This window comes from Corvus kubaryi, unplaced genomic scaffold (genome assembly GCF_017639235.1).
Source record: "Corvus kubaryi isolate FWS band 111438036 unplaced genomic scaffold, C.kubaryi_AGA036_p1.0 70, whole genome shotgun sequence".
Taxonomy (NCBI): domain Eukaryota; kingdom Metazoa; phylum Chordata; class Aves; order Passeriformes; family Corvidae; genus Corvus; species Corvus kubaryi.
Window position 1 is genome coordinate 735,763 of NW_024582058.1, and position 22,534 is coordinate 758,296.

At 39.0% G+C, this 22,534-nt stretch overlaps 1 protein-coding gene across 10 annotated transcripts in view; it reads right to left on the bottom strand.

The window, feature by feature from the left end:
* MACROD2 (mono-ADP ribosylhydrolase 2) overlaps positions 1–22,534 on the bottom strand; it is an 877,989-nt gene that overhangs the window by 360,490 nt on the left and 494,965 nt on the right. For all 10 annotated transcript variants that reach the window (XM_042049286.1, XM_042049290.1, XM_042049291.1 and 7 more), the window contains one exon: positions 16,762–16,883. In XM_042049286.1, coding sequence (XP_041905220.1) covers positions 16,762–16,883 — 122 coding nt within the window. The remainder of the gene's footprint in view (positions 1–16,761; positions 16,884–22,534) is intronic.

Genomic DNA, 22,534 nt, shown 5'->3' on the forward strand with positions numbered 1-22,534 from the left:
TGCTATGAAGGCTGCATTAATGAGTCAGGTTATGATTTCCATTGACAGTCCCTAGTATTTTTACACACTTCCACACTCCTTCAGTTAAGTAACAGGTGGAAAGTGAGTCATTAGGATTCAGAAATACCTGTTTCACAACAGCTGCACCATGCGGAGAGAAGTAAACTTCCCTTGCCGTGTAAATATTTACGTATGAATAAGGCCTCCATGCGGTGGCCAAGGCAATACTCCATTGCTTTGAAAGGAACCATCTTCTGCTCCAGCCTGCCCCTGTCCATACCTGCCTATATGCTTTTCCAAGGAAAAAAACCAGACTTCCAAATTGTACCATGAAAATATTTACTTGGTAAATGCCTCATTGTCTTTTCTTCCTTCCCTTTCACAGACCTTCCATTTTAATTCTTTCTTCACTAGCCTCTCATCCTGCCCTTTTTCATTGAGGATGCAACCTTCAAGTCACCTCCGAAAACATCCAAGATTTTATTGTACCTTGACCCAGAATTAATTAAAAAACCAAAAATAATAAAAATCCAACACTTGCTATGTATTCTGCCTCCTTCCAGTTCCGAGGTACTGTACCTCAAACTATGTGCTGCACCAGATAATTTTTAAAACTGTATTATTCTTCACTCTTTCTGTCAGTGATTCTATAATCAGTCCCCCTCTAGATTTAATTTCCTAATGACTTAAGCATGTCTTTTTCCATGCTGGACATTACTACAGGAATGCCTCCAAGTTCCGAGTGTGCCAAGGTTTTTAACCCCCTCTCAGTCAATCCAAACAGAACACAATCCTTCCCCCATGCAGCTCTCACACTCAAGCCTGTCACCCGAACACAAGCCTTCACCTTACCTCGCTAGGAAAAAACATTAAAACCAAGGCACGTAAAACAAATCAAACATTAAGACCAGCCTTGGTTCTCCATACACAGTTTGTATTCATGAACTGGCTACAGTTTATGAGTCCAAAATCTGCCCATATGAATCATCTCCCTGCAGCCAGGGCATTTCCTCGGAGGCAGCCTAACTCCTGCACTTAGCTCCCAGTAGATGTCCAGCTATTTGCAACTCCACAGCTGGGGCTTTGTCCATCACTACTCCTTATGGCAAATGTCACCTATTAGCTTTCAAAGTATACCAGCATTTTGGTCCTTTAAATTATGACTTTCCATAAGCCTTTAATAACTTTTGTTCAATTTAAGTGATTGGAAATCAGGTACCATAATCTGTGATAAGCACATTTAAATGGCTTGCAGCAAAAGCTGAGGCACTTCTGAAGTGAAACCCCAAGTATATGATGATTAAGGTCATAATAAAAATGAAAATTTACAGGAAATTGTGTGAGCCTTTTTGCAAAAAATTTATTTTTTTGACACTGTTCTGCTCTAGAATATTACCCCACTTTGATAATTTTCATTGGTGCTGTTTTCTGACATCAACATGGTAATGAGGGATTTACCAGAATATTTACAGAGCCTTCCCTTTGCCAGTCTGAGATTTGATTATTACTTCTTGTTGGCAGTTGTTATGCCAGCTGAAGCTATTTTAAGTGTTGAGAATTCGTGAGATTTGCTTCAGATACACAACACGGGAGTTTGACACCAGTAGCTTCAGCTGAGTCCAAACTTTTCATCCTCAGTGGCTGGGAGAAAGCACTTACGATCATTCAATTTAAAGTCAAAGGTTTTCATTTCTTTTGGGGGTTGGGAGGGGGGGTGTGTTTGGTTTCGGTGGGTTAGTTGGGGTTTTTCCTAAAACCAAGCATTTCCCAATGTGTGCACGTAATTAATACCATTGTGTTCAAGAGCCCTTGACAGGTTTGATTTCTGCTGATAGTAACTCAGATGAGGACAGTGGTGTAGCTGCAAGCTTATTCTTCACCATTAAGAGACCCTACTGCATTAAAGGTTTCAATTTATTTATTCTTCAGTCTAAAACATCACAATGTATTCTGGAGGAGCTTAATAAATATACTAAAAAAACCTTGGGGAAAGTAGGAAAGTGAACCATTGTACACATAGCCTTTATTTACAGATTTCATGCCTCCCAAAATTTTACATAATTACACTTTTATTCTAAGTGAGCCATCATTTGACATGAACTTAGCTCATTGACTCTAAGTCTTTCGGGATGGTGCTTCCCCTGATGTCCACAGAACCCACAGGATTAAAAAAAAAAAAAAGGATCTCCTGAGCCATATTCAAAGAAAGAAAAAGAAAAAAAAACCCCAACTTATACTCTAAGTGCACAGACGTTTCCTGAGACTTTTATAAGGCAAAAGCGTCCACATGCATTCGTAACAGCTAAAGTTTTTTATTAATATGAACCAGTTCTTCCTATTGAATGAGAAATCTTTGGACTATTACCAGTGCCACTGTTGCTTACTATTTTTAGAGGAGCACTTAACTTTGATTAGCTGCCATTTCATTAAAAATCCAAGCTCTTTTGCATACCAGAAGATACACAGATGAAACATACAAACATCTCAGTAAAAACTTTCCTGCAGACGCTGGTGCTGTCACACTCTCAGCACACACCAAGGTGAAAAATGGATGCACAACCAGGAAGCACCAAGTCTCTCTCTCTAGGAATAATTTAATTAAACAACATCACTTGTACGTTTGTAACTTCACAAGAACTGGAAAGGTTTTATGTCTGATATATATATATATATATATATATATACACACACACACATATATAAATAAATAAATAAATAAATACACACACACACACACACACACACACACACACATATATATATGTGCTTTTAGGAAGACTTTGACTTCAAACACCTGACCTTCCCAACACCTGCCCCCAGTCCTGCTGGAACTCCAAAGGACTAAGCATCTGCTTCTCATTAGCCTCTCCACAAGTGTTCATCCAATTTGCAAGTTTGCCTTGGGTAGAATTTTTCAAGCACTTCCTGACCTATACTTACACTGCATTCATGCCTGAGTATTCCTGCCTATTTGCTCTTCTCCCATTTAGATTTAACTGCTGAAATTCTGCTCAGAAGCCAGAATTACACGGGAATTGTTTTCTTTAACTAACAAAACCTTTCACAGTTCAGTCCAAACTACATAACATTTTATTTGGCTGAAAATGCTTCTATTAAGTCCAGACTATAATTTAGGTACTAGTGAGAATTTAACTTCGCATTTTCTACTCCAAGGCATTTTCTGGAGCCTGTCATTTAACCAGAATCTCCCTGGCTCTTTTGTTGCACTCCATTTTTTTCCCCAAACTACCTCATAAAGACTTGCAAGGTGCACACATTTGTTTTATAAACCATCTCAGCTCTCCCTTCTCTGCTGGGATTAAGTACAAAAGGATTCAGGAGAAAGTCATCTTGTGAAATGATACCTTGCATATTTATTCAGAGAAGCCCTTCACTCGGGGAGAATGCAAGGGCTGGTTTTCTTAACAAGAAGATAATAAAGAAAAATTTTTTCATTTATTCAAAGTACATCTGCACTGCAAAAGAAAGGTATGATGATAAATTGTACTAACACATTCAAGCCACCCGGTTCAGAGACTACAGATGGTGTGACTATGATGAAACTCTTTATGGTCAAGATTAGAGAGTATTTAGTCAGAATAGGGTAAGTTATTTCAATCATCTCTGGTTCCTGCAGAAACCCTTCAGACAATGTTGGTAACACTGGATTAGGCCTTCCAAAAAATAGACCCAACTAAGGCCAAATACATGACAACAGCAAAATATCTCCCTCCCCAACTATAAATGAGGGAAACAGATGTACCACTGAAATGATGCACAATAAATGGTGATTAACAACATCAGCAGCTCCTGCTTTTAAAAACATCGATCATGAGCAATTTTAATTAAAGTGAACAGTGAAGTAGGTGATTTGGCTCAGCATCCATGAATTTATCAAGCAGGATGTTTCTAACGCCTGATTACAAGCTGTAGTCACCACCACCATCAGGCCTAAGCAGAATTAGCTGTCATTAATGTCATTAGCTTCTGGGGGTGAAGTATGATGAATATACATCAGCTCGGATGGCAGCTTACCCAACTGAACCAGTGTCCGGCAGCATTGCCACCTCACAGTTTTCTAGCAATGTGGTTCTTGGAGCACCAAATGGTTGGTGGTCTAATGAGACTGTATTTTTGTTTTAAGAATACCAACTCTTTTAGCAGAGTTTCTCTATTTTATTTTTAATATACCTGGATATGGTGCAGTGGGCTTTGCTTGCTTTCCTGAGAAAACAGAGAACTGAACTGGTGAATTATGAGCATTCAGATATTAACAGTGCACCGAAAATTTAGCTTGTATGTCATATTCCTCATCTCTCTGCCAGGGCAATGGAGAAGAGATGTGTTAGGGAGAGATAACCAAATGACAATCTTTACGTATCTGCTGTTTTAGCTGGGCCTGGACACAACTTTGCTTCTACTTAATGCAACTCAGCAGCTTTGATAGTCACAGACCCTTAAAAATTCAACATATTATTCAAAAGGGGTGAAGTAATGAAGACACATGAGAACAAAGAACAAAAGGGTGATGAGGAAAGATTAGAAAAATGGATAAATAAATGTCCTTTGGAATTCAAACATTATGAAGCACACTTTGAGGGATCAAAGAAGGAACGTACATAAACACTTAAAAAAAACAAAGCTACAGACAACAACATAACAATTCAAGATTGCAGTAAGTAATAATATCATGTTTGGAACAATGTTTCTCTGTTAAAGAAAGAAAATATGGCACGACGGTACATAAACAGGGAAATTAGAATTCAAGGGAGACATGAATTCAGCAGAAAGAAAGAAAATGTGACAGTTTAATGACCTACATTTGTCTTGAGCTCATCCTCATCACCAAACTTACTCTTGGTGTATTTGAAAATGGAAGAATAGATAAGGAATGTCAAACAGGAATGCTGGCATGTCACAGAATTGTGAGAAATGCTTTGTATCATTGTGTATTTTGCTTTAAAACCAAAATTCTAATCTGCAATGATCCAGCTGGAAAAACGCTCACACAAGGACTTGAGACATAAATGAGAACTGAGTAGGAGATGGAGATTTAAGACCAGTATTAGACACATTTTAGTGATCCAGAATCATTAATGGCAGTATTTCCTCCTTCTGCAGGAGGCAGCCAGGTACAAAGTTTTCTGTACTGCACACACTCAGATGCTCAGATGTTGAGCTTCAGGGACGTGACAATGGCGGCAGGGGGGGGGGGCCCCCCACGCTGCAGTTCCAGCATGACAAAACACAAAGAAGCACATTCACAAAGGCAGGCACAGACAAATCCAGGGCATGCCAAAGTAATGAACACAGAGAAGTCGCACTAAAACAACATCATCTGCTTACAAACTAGGGGGATCAATCCCATCACTACCATGCCAGAAGAATTCAATCTGCCACAAAGCCTGACTCTCTCTGCTTGACTAAGGGAGGGATGCATTCCACAACGGGGAATACCAAAAGGTAATGAATATAAAAATTTGGTGGGCATATTCTCTCTAACCTTTCTTGTGGGTTCTGACATGCTTTCAGCCTTCCCCTTTCACACAAGCAGGGGAAAAACTGCCCTCTGGTTACGGAAGCGTGGACTCAGCTGTTCAAAGAGGACATGTCAGTGGATAATTCTGCCCAAACACTAAGCCTGGCTTCTGTCCAAACTACATCAAGTATTATGAACAAAAATCACTGTCTCATGTGAGTTCAACCTCTCCAGAAGTGCATGGTTCTGAGGCTAAGATTTAATTCATAAAGGTTTAATACAGCCAGTATATGTCAAACAAAGTTCAGAAAGGTATGGCAACTCATAAAACCCAGCAATACACTGATTTTTCTATTTAGAAAAAGATTTATAATGTGATATTTCAATGAGAATAGAATAAATAATAATTTTTAGTAAGACCACTAGTAAACTAAATGTGCTAAAACTAAATATAGTCTGCAGAAATGTGTGTCCTTGGCTTACGGCTTTTGCTCACGCAGTCATCTTTTAGGAAAGGCTTAACAAGAGCAAATGAAAAATTTATTTACGTATAATTGCCCCAATTTAAAATTATTATTTCCCCTAGCAGTGATGCCCTTCCATGACAAGCCACAGGAAGTCATACTACAAAAACGCTACAATAACATCTTTTATATCATATTTTCTGTTACCAAAGCAACTAACTCTATTTGTTATATTTGTTTTCATCTCTGCTATAAACAAAACTCTAAATCCTAACTGACAGGCATCACTAGGAGTTGATATGGGAGTCAGCCTTGAAAAATCAGGCTGCTAAACTGTTTACTTGAATATGGACTGCATGTAGTTTTATATTTGGTAAGAACAGTTTTTCAGATGAAAGAAATTAGTATTTCATCAGGATAAATACCAGTCATATTACTTAAATTATATTACTCCAATTACAGTGGTTTAATGCTTTAGAGACCTTAAAAGATAACCTGACATCATCCCACAGTAATAATATTAAAAAACCTCTCAGGTAAGGGTATAAATTCTGTAGCTGACTACTGAACATGGCTGTTTCTTTATATGTAACCATGATTCAATATATAATTTCTGCATAATGTAAATTGCTCCAAGCAACTACTAGCAATTCAGGAAAATCATATTTAATGAGTTGTCAAATAAGGTGACAAAAGCATGCCCCTTCTGATTATTCTGCAAAATTACTTTCCAATATATCTACTCTGATCCTAAATAGATATTATGCTGTCATGATTTTTTTTTAACCTATGTAAGTATTATGATGACCATCTAATACACAGAGTAATTTATGCTTTTAATTGCTCATTTCTTTGCTTCATATTAGCTATGTACATATGAAAACAATGTTCAAAATGACTGCTTTTTTAATTTGCTATTTGAAAAATTGACTGATTTCAAGTAAAAAAACAGATAAAAATTTCATGCTATTGTTTGTTCTTTGCAAAGATAAGTTAATGTTTAAAAGATGCAAATGGGATGTACAGAAGTGTTTCAAAATTAACAGATGAAAAAACACCAAGTGACAGGGACCTTGGGAGTGCTAAAATGCAGTATCACACGTTCTCTTCCTCAACATCAAATTTCAAGGGAAAAAAAAATCTGGTACTGATAAGTCACTATCTGCCAGAAAGCCCTTCATTCATTTTTACGCATCACAGAAGGTACCTCCAAGAGAAAAACCCGCAAATAAGCAATTTCTAATTTCAGCAGAATTTGACTCCACTTCTGGTGATGGCACTGCAGTCAGTGCCAAAAACACCCCCCAAAAAAAACAACCCTGTTGCAACTTTTATTTTGCATTACTGCTGTTGCTGAGAATCCCATGAGACTTAACAGGGATTGCACTGATTGACCTTACAGAACAAATACAAGCCCTCCTGAAGAGCCTACAAATTGCCAACAAGGTGACAGGGAATAGGTCAATGAAAGGAAGCAAGATACAAGGACAACAATGACTGCACAGAGCTTGATGGCCACAGCTCACCAGTTCTCTGGGATTTGATAGGAATTTGCATATGCCATCAACTTTTACTATTAATTTCCATTACAAGAATGTGCTATTCAAATATGACAAGCTTCTTAAATGCTTGACTCTGCACAGCTGAGATGTGCATGCAAATAAGAATACCTCTAGTCTACTTTTATTAGTTTTTTAAATTCTTTTTAAATCCAAATGAAGCATGATATCCTCTTCACAGAAACATCAAAAATTCTCTTCCTTCACATTTTATGATGTAGACTTTCCAGCAATCCCTGGCTTTTATGAGCTGTCTCATATAACCAACATTGTGGTCCACTGTCTGACAGATCTGTACTTTATCGTTTCCTAATGAGACAGTTGCCCAATTATTGAGCCAACAGGCAGTGTTTCTAGAAAGTCTCACCCTTTTAAGCACAGAATTCCCACAGGGTGATTGGAAAATTATCACACATTAAACCCATCACATACACAAACTTGCAGAATTTATTCCCAAACAAATAATTTTGGTTTTTTTCCGCACCAGTTCAGGGTGGTTTTTTTCCAAAGTGTTTAGTCAGTATTTCATTAAACCCTCCCCAAAAATAACTCACCTTTCTCCCTCTTCTCATCACAAAGATCACCATGTTACAAAACAGCTACAACAGTAACATCACAGAACAACAAAACTGAGAACTGAGACTGCCTAGTAATGCAGCTTATTAAAGCACCACAATTATTTCTTTATACCATCTAGATTGTTTGTGGTCCAAGATGAACGAGGTGTGTGAAAGGGCTGTATTAGCTTTTGTCCTCTGTTAATGCCCCTTGGTGCAGTATCTGAGCCCCAGCATGCTGAGATCCATCTGCTGGCAGAGTTTCAAGCACTTGCTTAGTTTTGGGCTATTCCTGTCCCTGTCTGTACTCAAAACACTTCTGAGCACCTAAGCTAAGGTGTTCATCCCTAAGGGGAGGGGTGGATATTCCTATTCAGGAGGCATCACATACATACTCCACTACATACTTTAGAAAAAGGGAGAATCACATCAGGTCACACCATCATCACTGTTACAACAAAAAATTTCTGTGTGGTGCCTTGCTGTAAAACATATTCACAATGGATCATTGTATCCCTCTGAGCTGCTTCTGCCACTCTTAGCCATAGTAAGCAAACACTGTAATACATTTCAAGCATCAAATCAAACAAATCCACTTCCTCCTAGGAAATATATACTGCATATATAACCACACAGCAGCAGAATCAAAATTTAAATGCTTGTGATGGCCCACCTACACATACTGGGGAAACCACAACTTTCCTAAGCAATTTTCCTAATGTTCTACCAACCTTCCAGTTAGGAAATTACTCATAATCTCTAACCTAAATGTCCAGTCCTATAACTTCAGTCTGTTTCTTCTTGTCCTGTCTCCAGCCCAGACAAAAATTTACTTTTACTCCTCAGTAGTTTCTTATGTATTAGGGTTTTTTTATCTTCCTCTCCTCATCTTTAGTCTTCTTTACTCTGGGCTTAAAATCCTTTCACTGTCACTCTACTTTTGGCATCCTTCTACCTCCATTTCTGGCTAAGACACTGTCTTGCCCACACTGGACACAGTACCACAACAGGTAGCTTCACAATTTTTCCTGTTTAATTGTCATAACTGCTCCTTTCTTGGTTTTCCCATACCAGTGTGAGGTTCTCACCCCACCTCCAGTGCATGATCCACTGCAAACTTAAGCTTATTCTCTGAGGAATCTCTGCCCAGTGCTTCAGTCATTCCTCAGCCTTTCTCAATTGAATGAGCATCTCTATTTTTAGGTGAAGCAATTTACACTTGATCTCACTGAATACATTTCATTTAATGATACCCTTACTGAAGAAACAGGATTGCAAGTCAATCTACCAGGATCATTTTGGAAGAAATGGTTGGAAGCACATCCAAAACAAAGCAGCAGGTTCACCTTTGATTAAGAAAAGTATGGCAAACTATAATAATTTCTGGTACCACAAGGAAAGATCACAAACCCCTCATTTGATGCCAATGTGATGATTAAGCAAACTGAAAAACTTAAAAGTAGTAAGTAGATTAATTTTTAAGGATATTATCTGGAAAATATCTAAGAAAAGAAAGCTAAAAAGGAGAAAAAAAAAGAGGAAGGCTAAGCTGGAGAGAAAACTGAGTCTAAAAACATAACATCAATCGTATCATAGCTTAGAAGTTAAACAAGTGTTTCGAAGAAACAAATTAAGTGGATTTATGGTACTGTGAAAATTTCCCTCCAAAGTAACTCTTCTGATTGATGGATATGAATCTATATCAGAAAACAAGATGATAAAGTCAACCTGTAGGAATTTCAGACTTAGAACTCATTGCTATGGCAACATTCTCAGCAAGAAATAAGTTTCCTTGGAAATAATAAAAAAATCACTTTACTTTTCCCTAAAACATAACTCTACAGCATAAGAGAACAAGACAGGTAAAGGCAAGAGTGCAAACCAAATTGTTAGACCAATACACAATAGTGCACCTTTTTAAGCATTTTCCTACAATTCAGACAAAATTCCTCTTTCATGAATTTTATAATTTACAACAGGAGGAGCTGAGAACACACTGGGTTTGAAATAGATACTGAAAACTTCAGTCTATGAGTTATAGTTGAAGATTCAGGCATCACAGAGGCTAAACGTGTCTCCACTCAAATGAAGCTCAATGAAACTGGGCAGCCTAGCAGAAGTACAGCTTCCTCTTGAAAGTGGATACAAATACCAAGAATATTGGTGCATAGCTATTTTTAAAATCCCTAATTACAGGTGGAGACAAATATTTTAGACAATGAAAAAATTTGTTTGTTTCCTAAGTGCTAGCAACAGGTAAGTGGCAGGTACCTTTCCTGATGTATTTTCATATGCTGCTCTGAATAATTGTGTTTCTGTACAAATTATTAAGTTGTGTTTCTGTACAAGTTATACTAGTATTTGTATTTGCTAATCAGACAAAATATAATTAAATGACTCTTGTTTACGAAAAACACCTACAAAAAGGATACATGTTGAAATTCCCTGTAGATTAACTTAATTACAAATGAAAGAAGTATTTATCTAACAAAGCCTAAAGTAATACTCTAATTGTAAAGCCCCTGGAAATGCACAGCTAGTATCATGCATTGTACACAGTGACGGAAGACCCCAGAAATGGAGGCAAAGCATGGATTTCAAAAAGCATGTCCTGATCCTATTCAACATGCTTTTGTAAAAAAGCTCCCAAAAATGCAGTATTAAGCTGTGTGCACAGGAGGGACACACTTTATTCAGAGCCCAAAGAGACAATCTACTCTCCCAGAAATATCCCATCATTACAGGTCACTGGCCATCTCATCACCAAGCAATGGCTTTTCCACTCGACCTGATGATGAGCAAGTCAGCCCTTGAATAGGCCCTCACTGCTGAGATATTTCGAGATGGCCTTCTGCCTTTTCACGTACTTCAGACAGGAGGAGCAGTCTGGTTGTTCTGAGAAGTCCAGCTAAGAGGTTTTCCCTGGAGCAGGACAACTTTCTGCATTCACAGCACAAACACCCAGGCAGAAAGAGACTGATCTTTTTGGTGTGGTGTTTTTTTAATGCCACAGCAAAGCTAATCTAGTAAGACTCTAGAACTGCATGAACTCTTCCCTACCTAACTTTGGGGACCAATAGGAAAAAATCTGTATTTTGTATATAATGTTGTTAATACATTTGTTGGTGATAAGCAGAGCTCCTTCTGGAACTCAAAAAGCCACATTCTTAGAGGATTTCCTCCTGCCCCTTTTGGTCCCCCATAATTCTCCCTCGAAGTGGAGGTCAGAGGTTGTGGGCTAAAGAAATGCTTCTTGTTAAAGCTTTACAATTCACCCCCTGCCAACATGAAGTGTTCCTGAAGACTGCAATTCTGAACATAGTCCTGAACAACAGCAGAGTTGTAGTCCCAAACAGAACTCCTCCATTTCCTTAACCATTGTGGAGGAAGCCTGCCCTGCCTTCTGAGTGAGGGACCAGCACCAGCTTTTCTTCTCTGCAAACACACTGCAGCTCTTTTGGCTTGGATCCCACCCACAGCAACACACACCATCTTTTCGTATTTTCTGTGCAGTTCATAAAGTCCCTGTCTAACTGCAATCCTGGCTCTGACTGACAGCAATTGATTGAAATTTTTTTAATCACAAGCTAAGTCTGAATGAAATAGGTGGCAGGGAAGCGTTTGATGTTCAGAAAGCTTCCAGGGTATCAGATGGCTTCAAAGCAGTGCATGCAAAGAAAAGCAGGATGAGAGGTCCCATGAAAAACTTAGGAGCATACAGAGTAAATAATTTCAAAGACTGTGTAAAGAGGGGACCAATTTAAAATCTGAAAACAGTGATTACAACTCCCCAAGTCTGCCTGATAACCCAACAATTAATTGGCCCGTAAAACTCTTACTTAGAAAACCAGTACAGAAAAACGGGGAAAAAGCATCTATTAGACTATTTTTTACTATATCTTCTTTCAGTAAAGATTCGGTACCTATAATGTATTTCCAGTGTTTCAGGCAGCAGAGATTTAGTTGATGCATGATAGCAATCCCTAGTACTGTGCAAGAGACCAACATCAAAATACAAAGTTTTTATTATTAAGAGATTACTCTGAACATTTAAGAAAATTAATTTGCTCAAATGCTAACTTTACTCTCTTTGAATTGCCCTAAGTATTTTTTCTCTCATTCAGCTGTACCAACTTAAGTGGAGATAAACAGAAACCCGTCTCAAGTATCCTCTTTCACCAGACAGAGGATTGTATAAATAAGACTTATCCAATACAAAAGGTTCACCCTGACCACACAAATAGTCAGACAGCAGCTCAAGTGTCCTCGAGGGAGCACAGCTACATGAACAAGTGAGGGAAAAGCAACGCGTGGATTTGGGAATGCAAGATAACAAGGACAAACACTAACACAAACTTCGGCAACCTAGAAGGCAGATGGAGCAGATGACCTGAGAGAGACAAACTCTGTACAAAATAGCTGATATGGCATTTGAAACCTCATATTGAATATAAAACGTTTGAGAAAACAGGCTCAGGAGACAAATGTCAGGGGCTGTGTGATTTCTCTGAGCAATCATGCAGATGATCAAATTTGTTCCTGAGGCTTTTCTTCCTGCCTTAATGGCTATGCAGATCCTCACCCACGGCTGGGCTTGCCAGTGGATTATAAGCCTTAGCAATCACTCTGACTGGCATTTTATTACATTCCCTCATCTCATTTTCAGTTGTACCCATCTTCTTTTTATTTTGATACCAAGATGATAACGTGATCAGATGATATATCAGTGCTCCCTCAGGAGTTAGCCAGAGTTGCTCTCATCCACGCCTGGACACCTTGGATGTGAACGCAACCTAAATTACTATCAGCTGCACCACACAATTGCCCTGTTGTCATACACGCAATGATATTGTTCTCTTCTCCCTCCATAAAGCTGCACCTCAGAATTCACACAGTATTTCAAGGCTATTGCTTCCCTTCCTCAGTGTGTAAAACTACTACATACACATACCTGTAAGAGAGTTTGGGTCTATTTTGAATCCTATTCCTGTCCTCCCCAGTCCACTCTGAACTGAAATACAATCTCTATGGCATCCATCATTTCTCATCATAGGCAGATCAACAATATGTAATAGTGAAACAAGTAACTGCTTTAAGTATATCAAATTTGAGACTGATTATTCAAGACCATTTCCTCATTGTGCAGGTTTTTTGACACACTTTGACTATTTGTGAACTGGGTTATTTTTCCCTACCAGATGCTACTCCATCTATTCCTGTGCTGAGTTTCTCTGTAGCTTTCAGCTCCATTTCTGACCTCTCTTCCATTGCAACAAAGGCAGAAACTCCCTTCTGGTACTGGAGTGGATGATGATGAGGTTATATTCACAGATTCCAATCAATTGTTATCATATATCTCTGTCCTTTTCTAGTGCTTGCAACACTGCCTATTGTAGTATCATTTGTAAATGTAATTAATGAGCTGTTCATGTACTCTTCAAAAATCATTAAGATGTTAAATTAAACTGCATTTAGTGGTGCACCCTGAGTCACCCTGCATGCTTCGGTCCAGCTCAATACATTGCCATTCATCATCACTCTCTATTCATAATGCCTCCAGCAATTCTAACTCCTTTGACACAATTCACGTTCAAAATAATTTCAGTTGTGGTCAGGCTTTTTCCTGTTTTTACATGAATTTCTAGACTTACTGTCCTTTCTGTTTTGAAGGTAACACATCTGTGCAGTTACAATCCTTTAATGTCTTCCTGCTTCCTTCTCAGTTATTAAAATTGCTAGTGCACCAATGCTCTCTGGTTTAGTTAATTCTTTTAGCATACTGCAACTTGCTATCACCAATACCTATTTATTTACGAGTCATAAATATAGGGCTTTTCCTGCTTTAACTCATTATCTATTTTTAAATTCCTTGTTTTTCTCTTTCACACACTTATTTAAACTTCTTGTTGAAGAGGAAGCCAAAATAGGCCATCCAGCAGCACAGCTGATTTTCTCTGCTTATTTTACATGGGTAACCTTTTTCCCCCCCCCTCAATTTCTGTCTGTCTTCTTTGTACTGCAAATATTTCTGTTGTCATAATCCAGTCTACACTCAAATGTCTGTTTGAGTCAATTTGAATCCTTTGCTCCCTCTATCGGGTCTCTGCAAGCCTCAGAAATCTACAGATATTTTTATTCACTTTCTTTCCTTTCCCTCTATGCCTACTATACTGGATCTTGTGAAACCCACTTACACTTTGCATTCTGTGCCTTCAGACTCACAGAAATCTACTGCTCCCTAATTGAATGAATTATACATTTTACTTTTCTCCAGGCTTGATTTGTTCATTAGGACAGACACTCAAGTAGCCTTCACTTCCCAAGGCATCATTGAATTCACTGGACTTAGGGCTTTTCAGAACAGTCCATGATCTGTCATGCGGACTTTAAAATCCATATTGCTTGCTAAGCTACTAAATGCTATGGTATGAATGAATGGCTCTTGGCTCCTGTTCAGCTTGTGCAGCTGTGTTCTGCAAGTCTGGGTGCTGAGTATTTTTTATCTCAAACAGGTGCACAGTCAACAACACTTAACCAGCAAGGAAATAACCTGTGGATGATTTCTCCTGTGGTTATCTTTTCTTATTAAAATATCAGGCTAGTTTCCATGAGTACAATTCCTTTTAATTATTCCATGTTAAACAGCATACTACCACCCAGAATGTCCTAAAAATTACAGACTCCTTACAGATACAAGCATTACCTGCATTGACCAATGCCTACTAAAGTTTTTCCTTTGTTATTTCAATATTCTTTTTTACACCCTTTCATAATTATTATTCTATTTTCTTGTTCCCACATCCTGTTAGGAACTTTATTCACACTAACCTGAGTGCCCCAAAAGCCTGTATTTGCACAGGCAGAAACAAGGATGGATGTAGGAGCAACTGCACAAAGCTCTTACGGTCTCCAATGAGAATCACAGCAGGACATGAACATCCTTGGGTGTTTAAATGGCAACAGAAAAGGTCCAAAACATGCCCACCAACCCAAGGTTGTTTTCAGTTCTTATTTTTTATGCCTAGAATTAAAAAAAAAACAAACCCAAACCCACCAAAGAAAACAAACCCCACAATGGTTTGTATAATGGCAAAAAGAGGGATTGCTGGACATCATTTTGAGAAGCAGAGAGAGGATGTCATGAGCACAAAAAGTGTTGAAGATCACAGCTCTCACCAAAAAGAAAGAAATAAGTGATATTCATCAGGTTTGGCTCTGAAGGGCATATCTAACTTGGATTCAAAGCCCTACAAACTGTCCTGCCCCTCTCCTCAAAAAGCTTTATTTTCCATCTGTGGTATTTCAGTGTTAATAGCTTTCCCTTACTGTATATTACACCCTCCTATAACACCATTGGTTCAGCTTACCTTTTTTTAAGATTGTATGTTTTCATTCTAAGTTGCCAAACATATGTGCTATCATATAACGAGCCAAAATGACCCCAAAAGTGTGAAGTCAGGCTCAGAATGCTACAAGGAACTAACCTATGCATATCTGAAGACTTAAGCTGCAATGGTGTGAGCTACAGAATTAAATCTCTGGAGCGGGAAAGGGAAAAGCTCCTTTTCTCTGTGGCCTTTGAAAATTTGGCACTTTGAGGTACAAAACCGTACCATGTATTTCAAGTTCAAGGAACTGTATAGTTGTCCTGGGGTGACGTTATGAGGCCACTTTATTCCTTAACCGTCTGCTCAATGTCCAAAGACGCTGTGCCTTTACGATGGCCCCGGGGGCCGGGGCCACGGGACCGAGTGCGGGGCGGTTCAAAGGGCTGGGCCCAACGGCTCAGGGGCTCTGTGGGGCTCGGCAGGGCTCGGGAGGGATGCGCCAGGAGCACTGTGCTGCTCTTTGGGTTTCTTTTGTGTTCTGGCTAGCAGGAAAAACGTTCTGTTGGTTTTTCTTGTTCTTTTTGCCCTTCCCTTCCCCTTGCCTCACTGCGTCCCTTCCCTCCTCGCCAGTCTGGGGAGCCTGCTGGTCCAAGTCCGTGTGTCTGTTCCCTCCCCGGGAATTTGTTGTATTCTGAGGGTTTTTTTTTCCCCTGTTCTACCCGGTTTTGTTTGTGTTAATAAACAGTTTGCTTTTTTTCCACTTTCACTTGCTGTGACCCACTTGTCTTGTTGGTGGAGGAAAAGGGGAGGCCCTTTTCCCTTTGGAGGAGACACTCACTCCGGAGTGTTTCCTCCTGAAGTTTTGCTGCCAAAACCAAGAAAATAGTTCAATGAAATATCATATAATAGGCTATTTTATGATCGATTTTGGTGAGAAGGTGCTAGAACCAGTGACAATTGACCAATACCCTTATTTTCAGGAAGAAATATTAATGGGTAGAATAAGCAACAACTTAGTCACTTCTCAGCTATTTAGGAGGCTATACTGCATGCAGTTATCCTCCTGACCAGTGGCTTCTAAGGGTTTTCTTAATAAATAATACAGTATAAGAATGAGCCATGGGACCAGCTTCCTCCCCTCTTTAATGAGACAGCTGTTTGTACTCCTACTACCAGGCACACTTTCCCTAACTCCTAAAATAAGCTTAGCCCTTTCATCTAGCAATTGTTTTGGCCAAATAATGTTTAAATTTTTGGGTTTTCGCATCATAAAGAGCAAGAAATATATCTGGAAGCTTACAATCATAATTATTCTACATCAAGGAAACTAAGATCCAAATTAGAAAAAACAATGTGTTCTCCCACGATACTTACGATTGATCTGATGTTATTTTCTTTTGCCAGTTTCAGAGAGGATTTATAGCAACTTGCTAAGTTTTCTTTATGAGTGTCGGTGAGATGGCCTCTTGCAATCGGCCCAACAGTATGGATCACATCTGCAGTGAATAAAAAAAGAAGATAAACATTAAAGATGCTACTGTATCACACATCAATTCAATCTGGTATTGTTGCTATACACAATGGTATGAATAACAATGCAAGCAAATGTATTTAACTGGAAAACACATTATAATCCTCATGTGCGATAATTAAACATACATCAGTAAAGGTTAAATTTTGAAGAATTTGGACTAAAGGAGAAAATGAGAAAGATACAATGAATACTTGTTACATGTCTACTGCAATGCACATGCAGGAGAGATGAAAGGTTTGCAGAAATCCTCTAAATCTTCAGCCTCTACAACTGTAAATACTGTAGAACTTTGAAACACTTGTTCTCACTCCTCGAAGTCCACTCACTGGGAAAGTTCACTACACAGAACCTCAGCACATCGTTGGCGATACACAGGTCATCTTTGTTTTTCCCCAGCAACCATGTGAAAAGAAGAAAAGCTGTGACTTAGGAATGTGTTGGTTATTCAAAAAATGTGCTTTCCTCTCACATCAGACCAGATGGAGACGCCATGCAACAAAACATGGCCTTTGGAGTCATCAAAATCAGATGCTGCAGTCAATCAAAGTCTCTAAAATGCTATAAGAAGAAGGAATTTAAGAGCCTGGAGTAAAAAAATCTTGAAAAGAAAACTACAAATTAAAAGTTACTATGACTGTTTTTTATCTCCCCCCTTCCTATCCCCCCATTATTATGAAGCACAATTACTTTTTAAACATCATTCTTCTATAGTACATGTGAACATAATAAAATTAGTTATGGTGGCAGACTTTCTTTTTTTTCCCTTTCATTATAATTTCCTATAATATATAGCAGAAATAAACAGTGGCACTATTTATTTTTTTTTTTCAGTGTTGCACAAACAGGGATTAGGCCAACACTTTCAACTGCAGTACTGCTTGTCCCCTTTTAGGTTGTGTTTCTGTCCTGTCTGGGTCAGGTTTCCAAGCAACATCTGCTATTGCTACACTCCAGAATATTTTAATTTACTCACAAATCCTACAGAATTAACACCATTATTCTTTGTCCAAGCTGGTTTTGATGATCTCCATCCAACATATGCCAAAGCATAAGGGAAAATGGACAAACTAACATTAAAATGTACACTGTCTTTTTTTTCTAACTCTGTCAAGTCCTGCTCTCTGCTACATTAAAGGTGGCTTTAATGCTGAGCCATAATGTTCTGAAAAATGCAAAAATTTTTCTATACATTAGCCACTGAGTATTGATAGATCAGGAAATAAAAGCACGTCTAATTTCCAGTGCCCAGAAATGCTGAGGAGTTCACTGTGATGGAAACTGAAACCTATAAGAGCTTGTCTTGGGGTGACTTCCTGATGTTATATCCCCTATCGCCGCTCTATGCCCAGAAATGAATCTTGCACCTTTCTGTGCCTTTAAACTGAGCCCAAGAGGAGGGAGAGAGAAAAAAAACGAGCGGACTTTTCAAAGCAGGTGTTCAAGGACACACATACACACTCCTCTGCTTCTGCAGCAGCAAGAGTGGAGGAAGCAGCCATCTCTTTTTTTCAGCCAGCTTTTGGCTCCTTTTCTCTGGAGGGAGACAGAGAGTTGAACTTCGTTTTCCTGGGACTTCAGTTTTTCCCTTCTTCTCTTCTGGACTGTTTCAACATCAGACCACATCAGGAGAATTTTCCACTGAGGCCTCGGAAGCTGGCCCACGACCCAGCTCCGAGGAGGAGGAGGAAGAGAGAGACCACATCTACAGAAGGACTCTGAAATCTTCCCAGGTTTCTCTCCACAGTGAGAGGTTTTATTATTTAACATTATTATTCTGTTCCCGTGTGTTTGTTAAATAAATAAGGTTTTTTCCTTCACTTTCCTCCAAGGAAATTTTTTTCCTGAACATGGTGGGGGAGGGGCGGCTCTAACCTGCCTTCTATCAGAGGATATTTTCCTCCAAATTTGTCTCAAACCAGCATAGAGCTGAACTTCCCAACTGCTACAGAAAACCTGCCTCCTGGGAAGTAAATAAAAGGTTGGGTACTCTTCTTTCCATTTTGATCACAGTAATTTTCTCCAGTTGCAGGAACAAGATGGACAGATTGGATAATTTCTGTTGAATGTCACAGCTGCCAGATAGCGACTCCAGAGAACCCTCCCTACAACTGAACCATCAAGTAGGTGTTGAGCCTTTATCCACTGATGAGCCAAGATGACAGCAGGACACTAAAACAACCTCTGAGTTCAGAAAAGAGTTATACTCTTAGATGTGTTTTAAGTACTATCATAAACTGAGAACTATTAAGAAAGGACTTGAAAAAAGGAAAGAGCTAGTTTAAAATTTGCTTCTGTGTGCAGAGATAAGATTGTGTGAGTACTTTCATTAGCAAAGACTGTAATTTCTGTTCATGACTATAGCAGTTTCCTGGAGGTTAAAACATTCCAAGGAGCATTTCTATTTGGAACTGCTGGCAACTTCAGAGAAAGGAAAAAAAAACCCTTCTCTTGACTTTTTTCTCTTGTTTTTTTATTTTACGACAGGTGAACTTTAATTACTGAGCCAGAGACATGATTCAACATTAGACTTGGCAGTCTGGGTTACAGGATGGACTCAATGACCTTAGAGGTCTTTTCCAGCCTAAAGGAATATACTCCTGAGTCTCATCTCAGTCAAGTTCACTCTACATTTACAGACACCAAGATCAGAGCTATCACGATGAATTTCAAATTCACAATGCCAAGCAGCCAACAAGCAAATAAAGGAACAACTATAAAACTAACTTGAAAAGAATGTGTAAAGGATGAATAACAAAAGAAAAGAATCATAAAGATTTCACTCTTTTGGCTAAGGCTGAGTTTCTTGCACTTCAAGGTGCAGCTCCTTGAAAGCTGAAGTATAATGGCTTAAATTATTCATTGATTACTTAAAGGCAAGAAGGAATTTTGGGGAACAGATCAAGTACCAAATTCTTGCTGGGGTCTTTCTGTATAAAACTCCCACAGTGTAATTTCTAGATGCGTTTCACTCACTAAATCTTTAACTCCATTCATTTAGTCTTTCATAATTAAGCACTAGTTTTAAGCCGCAGCTCAATAATTTCAGAATGTTTTTGTCATCTTTATTTCAGAATTTCCCAATTTAGACTTTTTCATAGCACCTTGTCAGCCATCCTATATTACTGCACCAGACCCTTCATGTAAATAGGTAACCTTTCATGCAGTTATTAGCTTTTATGTTTTAATTTTTCCATCATAGGTGGCTCTTTAGACAGGACACAGAAGACGGTTATGAATTGAATAGGCCCTGACCAACCCAATCTAGTGGGAAGCATCCTATGGCAGGGGCTTTGGAACTAGATAATCTTTAAGGCTGCTTCCAACCCAAGGCATTCTATGATTCTATGAACTGGTTTATAAAATATCACAAATACTGTAATTGTTTGCAGCATATTATTGGAAAAGAAATGCTTTTCTTAGGCACATTATTTTTCTGAAACACATGATAAAGATTTTATTAGCAGAGCACCATTACTAATATGCCAGTGCTTTATGGTTGGCAGACAAACAGGGAAGTAATAATTTTATTGTTGTACATTGTCAATAAAATCAGTAAAACATACATTTCCTAAACTACATATTATTCTGCTCAAGCTATTCCAAAATACCTTAAGGTTTGCAGGCAGGAAAAACCCTTTGAGATTACACAGGCATAAAGGAAACAAACCAGAAACAAAACAGATCTTCCCCCTCCTTCAGCCCATGCAGCTACTACCTGAGAATCAGACTTCACAGGCTGAAGCAGCACCATTTATTTTTAATATATCAACAAAGACTGTCAAACCTCAAGCTTGGCTGTCACAGTAAAGTTTCCTTTCCACTCACACATTATCCCCCACAGAGAGCTGAAGGATGGAGGATCATGTGCCATAGGGGAGATCTAAGACATTTGTCCACAAGAAAATTCAGGGCAGAACTGCTGCCCTGCTCTTCTGCCAACCCACTACAGCAGCCAGCCTCAAATGTAAACTTCCAGCACTGCTGGCAAGGACAACCATGGATGTGCAAGCCGTAGCTGGCACCTTCCACACCCGGCCAGAACAAGAATCCACCCTGGGGAAGAGCACGGCCTTTCTGAAGGAAAACAGAACAGTAAAGGATTGTCACAGGACACATACACAGGAATGAGTTTCACCAGAGAAGGCAAACTGACTGCAGCAGCAAGGCAGGTGGGAGCACCCGCCATGGGGATGAGCATGACCATGGTCTGAAGGTACACTGTGGCCACAATGGCATGAAACCAAATTGGTCTCATCACCTAAAGGCTTTAAATTGGGGGAAATGTAGAGAAACTCCAGAAAGATTTAGTTTGGCTGGGAAAGCTGGCTCCTGTTTGTTCTTGTGGTGTCTGCACCCTTTGAGGTCCAACAACTTCTCAGTGAGGTCAAACAGGCATAAGGGATGCAAACATTTCCCAAAAACCAAAACATGTTTTTTTGATCTTCAAAACCAAGTAAACAGATCAAAACAGGGAACAGTCATCTCTCAGAGAATGCCACACTAACCACACACACCACACATTTGTAGTATTTTAACTTTTATGTCAAATGAAGCTGCAAGCACTGCTGTGAAGCTGCTGATTTACTGTGGTCAGTCTTTCAGCCAAGCTCACTGATAGGAAACTTCATTAAAAAGAAAGCTGCAGTCCATGGGTTCATAAATCCCTTTGTGTACACAGAGTTGAGATTTTTGCTTACATTTTTAATAGTACACTGAGGTAGAGAGCCCACAAGAAAGGTATATCCTCATCTGGGATTCAGGCCACAGCAGTGGATCATACTGCTTCTAATGCTAACAAAGCTGTTGGTTTAAAACTGTTTATAAGGAAAGGAGAAATGAAACTACAACTGCTGTAAAGTACAAACTTTATACATAAAAGGCCAATGAGGCTTGTTTTCTCAGGTCTTTTTTTTAAAAAAGTCAATCCATACACTTTAACTTACTGTTTCTCACATGAGTTTTTAACTGCACTGCTATGGAGAAAGGGCAGAACAGCATGGGGGCAAGTATGAAACACAACTGCCAGTTGAGAAAGATGAAGAGAAGTGACTGTGCTTCAAAAACCAACCTGGAGGACTGATGTAAATTACTTTCAATGTAATTTACTCTTCCCTTGTTCTTTGAAAATGTGACACTAGATGGCGAAAATATTATCACAGTGAGCTTTTCCAAACAACTGAAAAAGTACAAATAAGTTTCTCTGACTCTTTCCCTTACAGATGTGAGTGTGGCGCATTCACACTATTAATGAACCACAGCCAGAATCAATTACACATTTCTCTCATTCACCCCTTTTACACATTCATAGCTATAATTGGCCCATCCAGCCAACTGCATAATGAAGCTGTACCCTGTCAATCACAGCGGGAACCATATGAATTTCAAGAAGGAAGGTACCGCACTGTGTGCTCCACTGAATTTAAAAAAAAATCTGATAAAAAGTCAGAGTGTTAAGGGCTCCATTTGTAAATATTATCGGTTGATTTACACAATAGGCACCCACCATATTGGTGCTGAAAAGGAATAGCTGAGGTTCAGTTGGTGGCAAATGGAATTACCTCCAGATATTCATACCTACTGGCTATCCCTATTCTTCGGGAATGTGCACAGCCT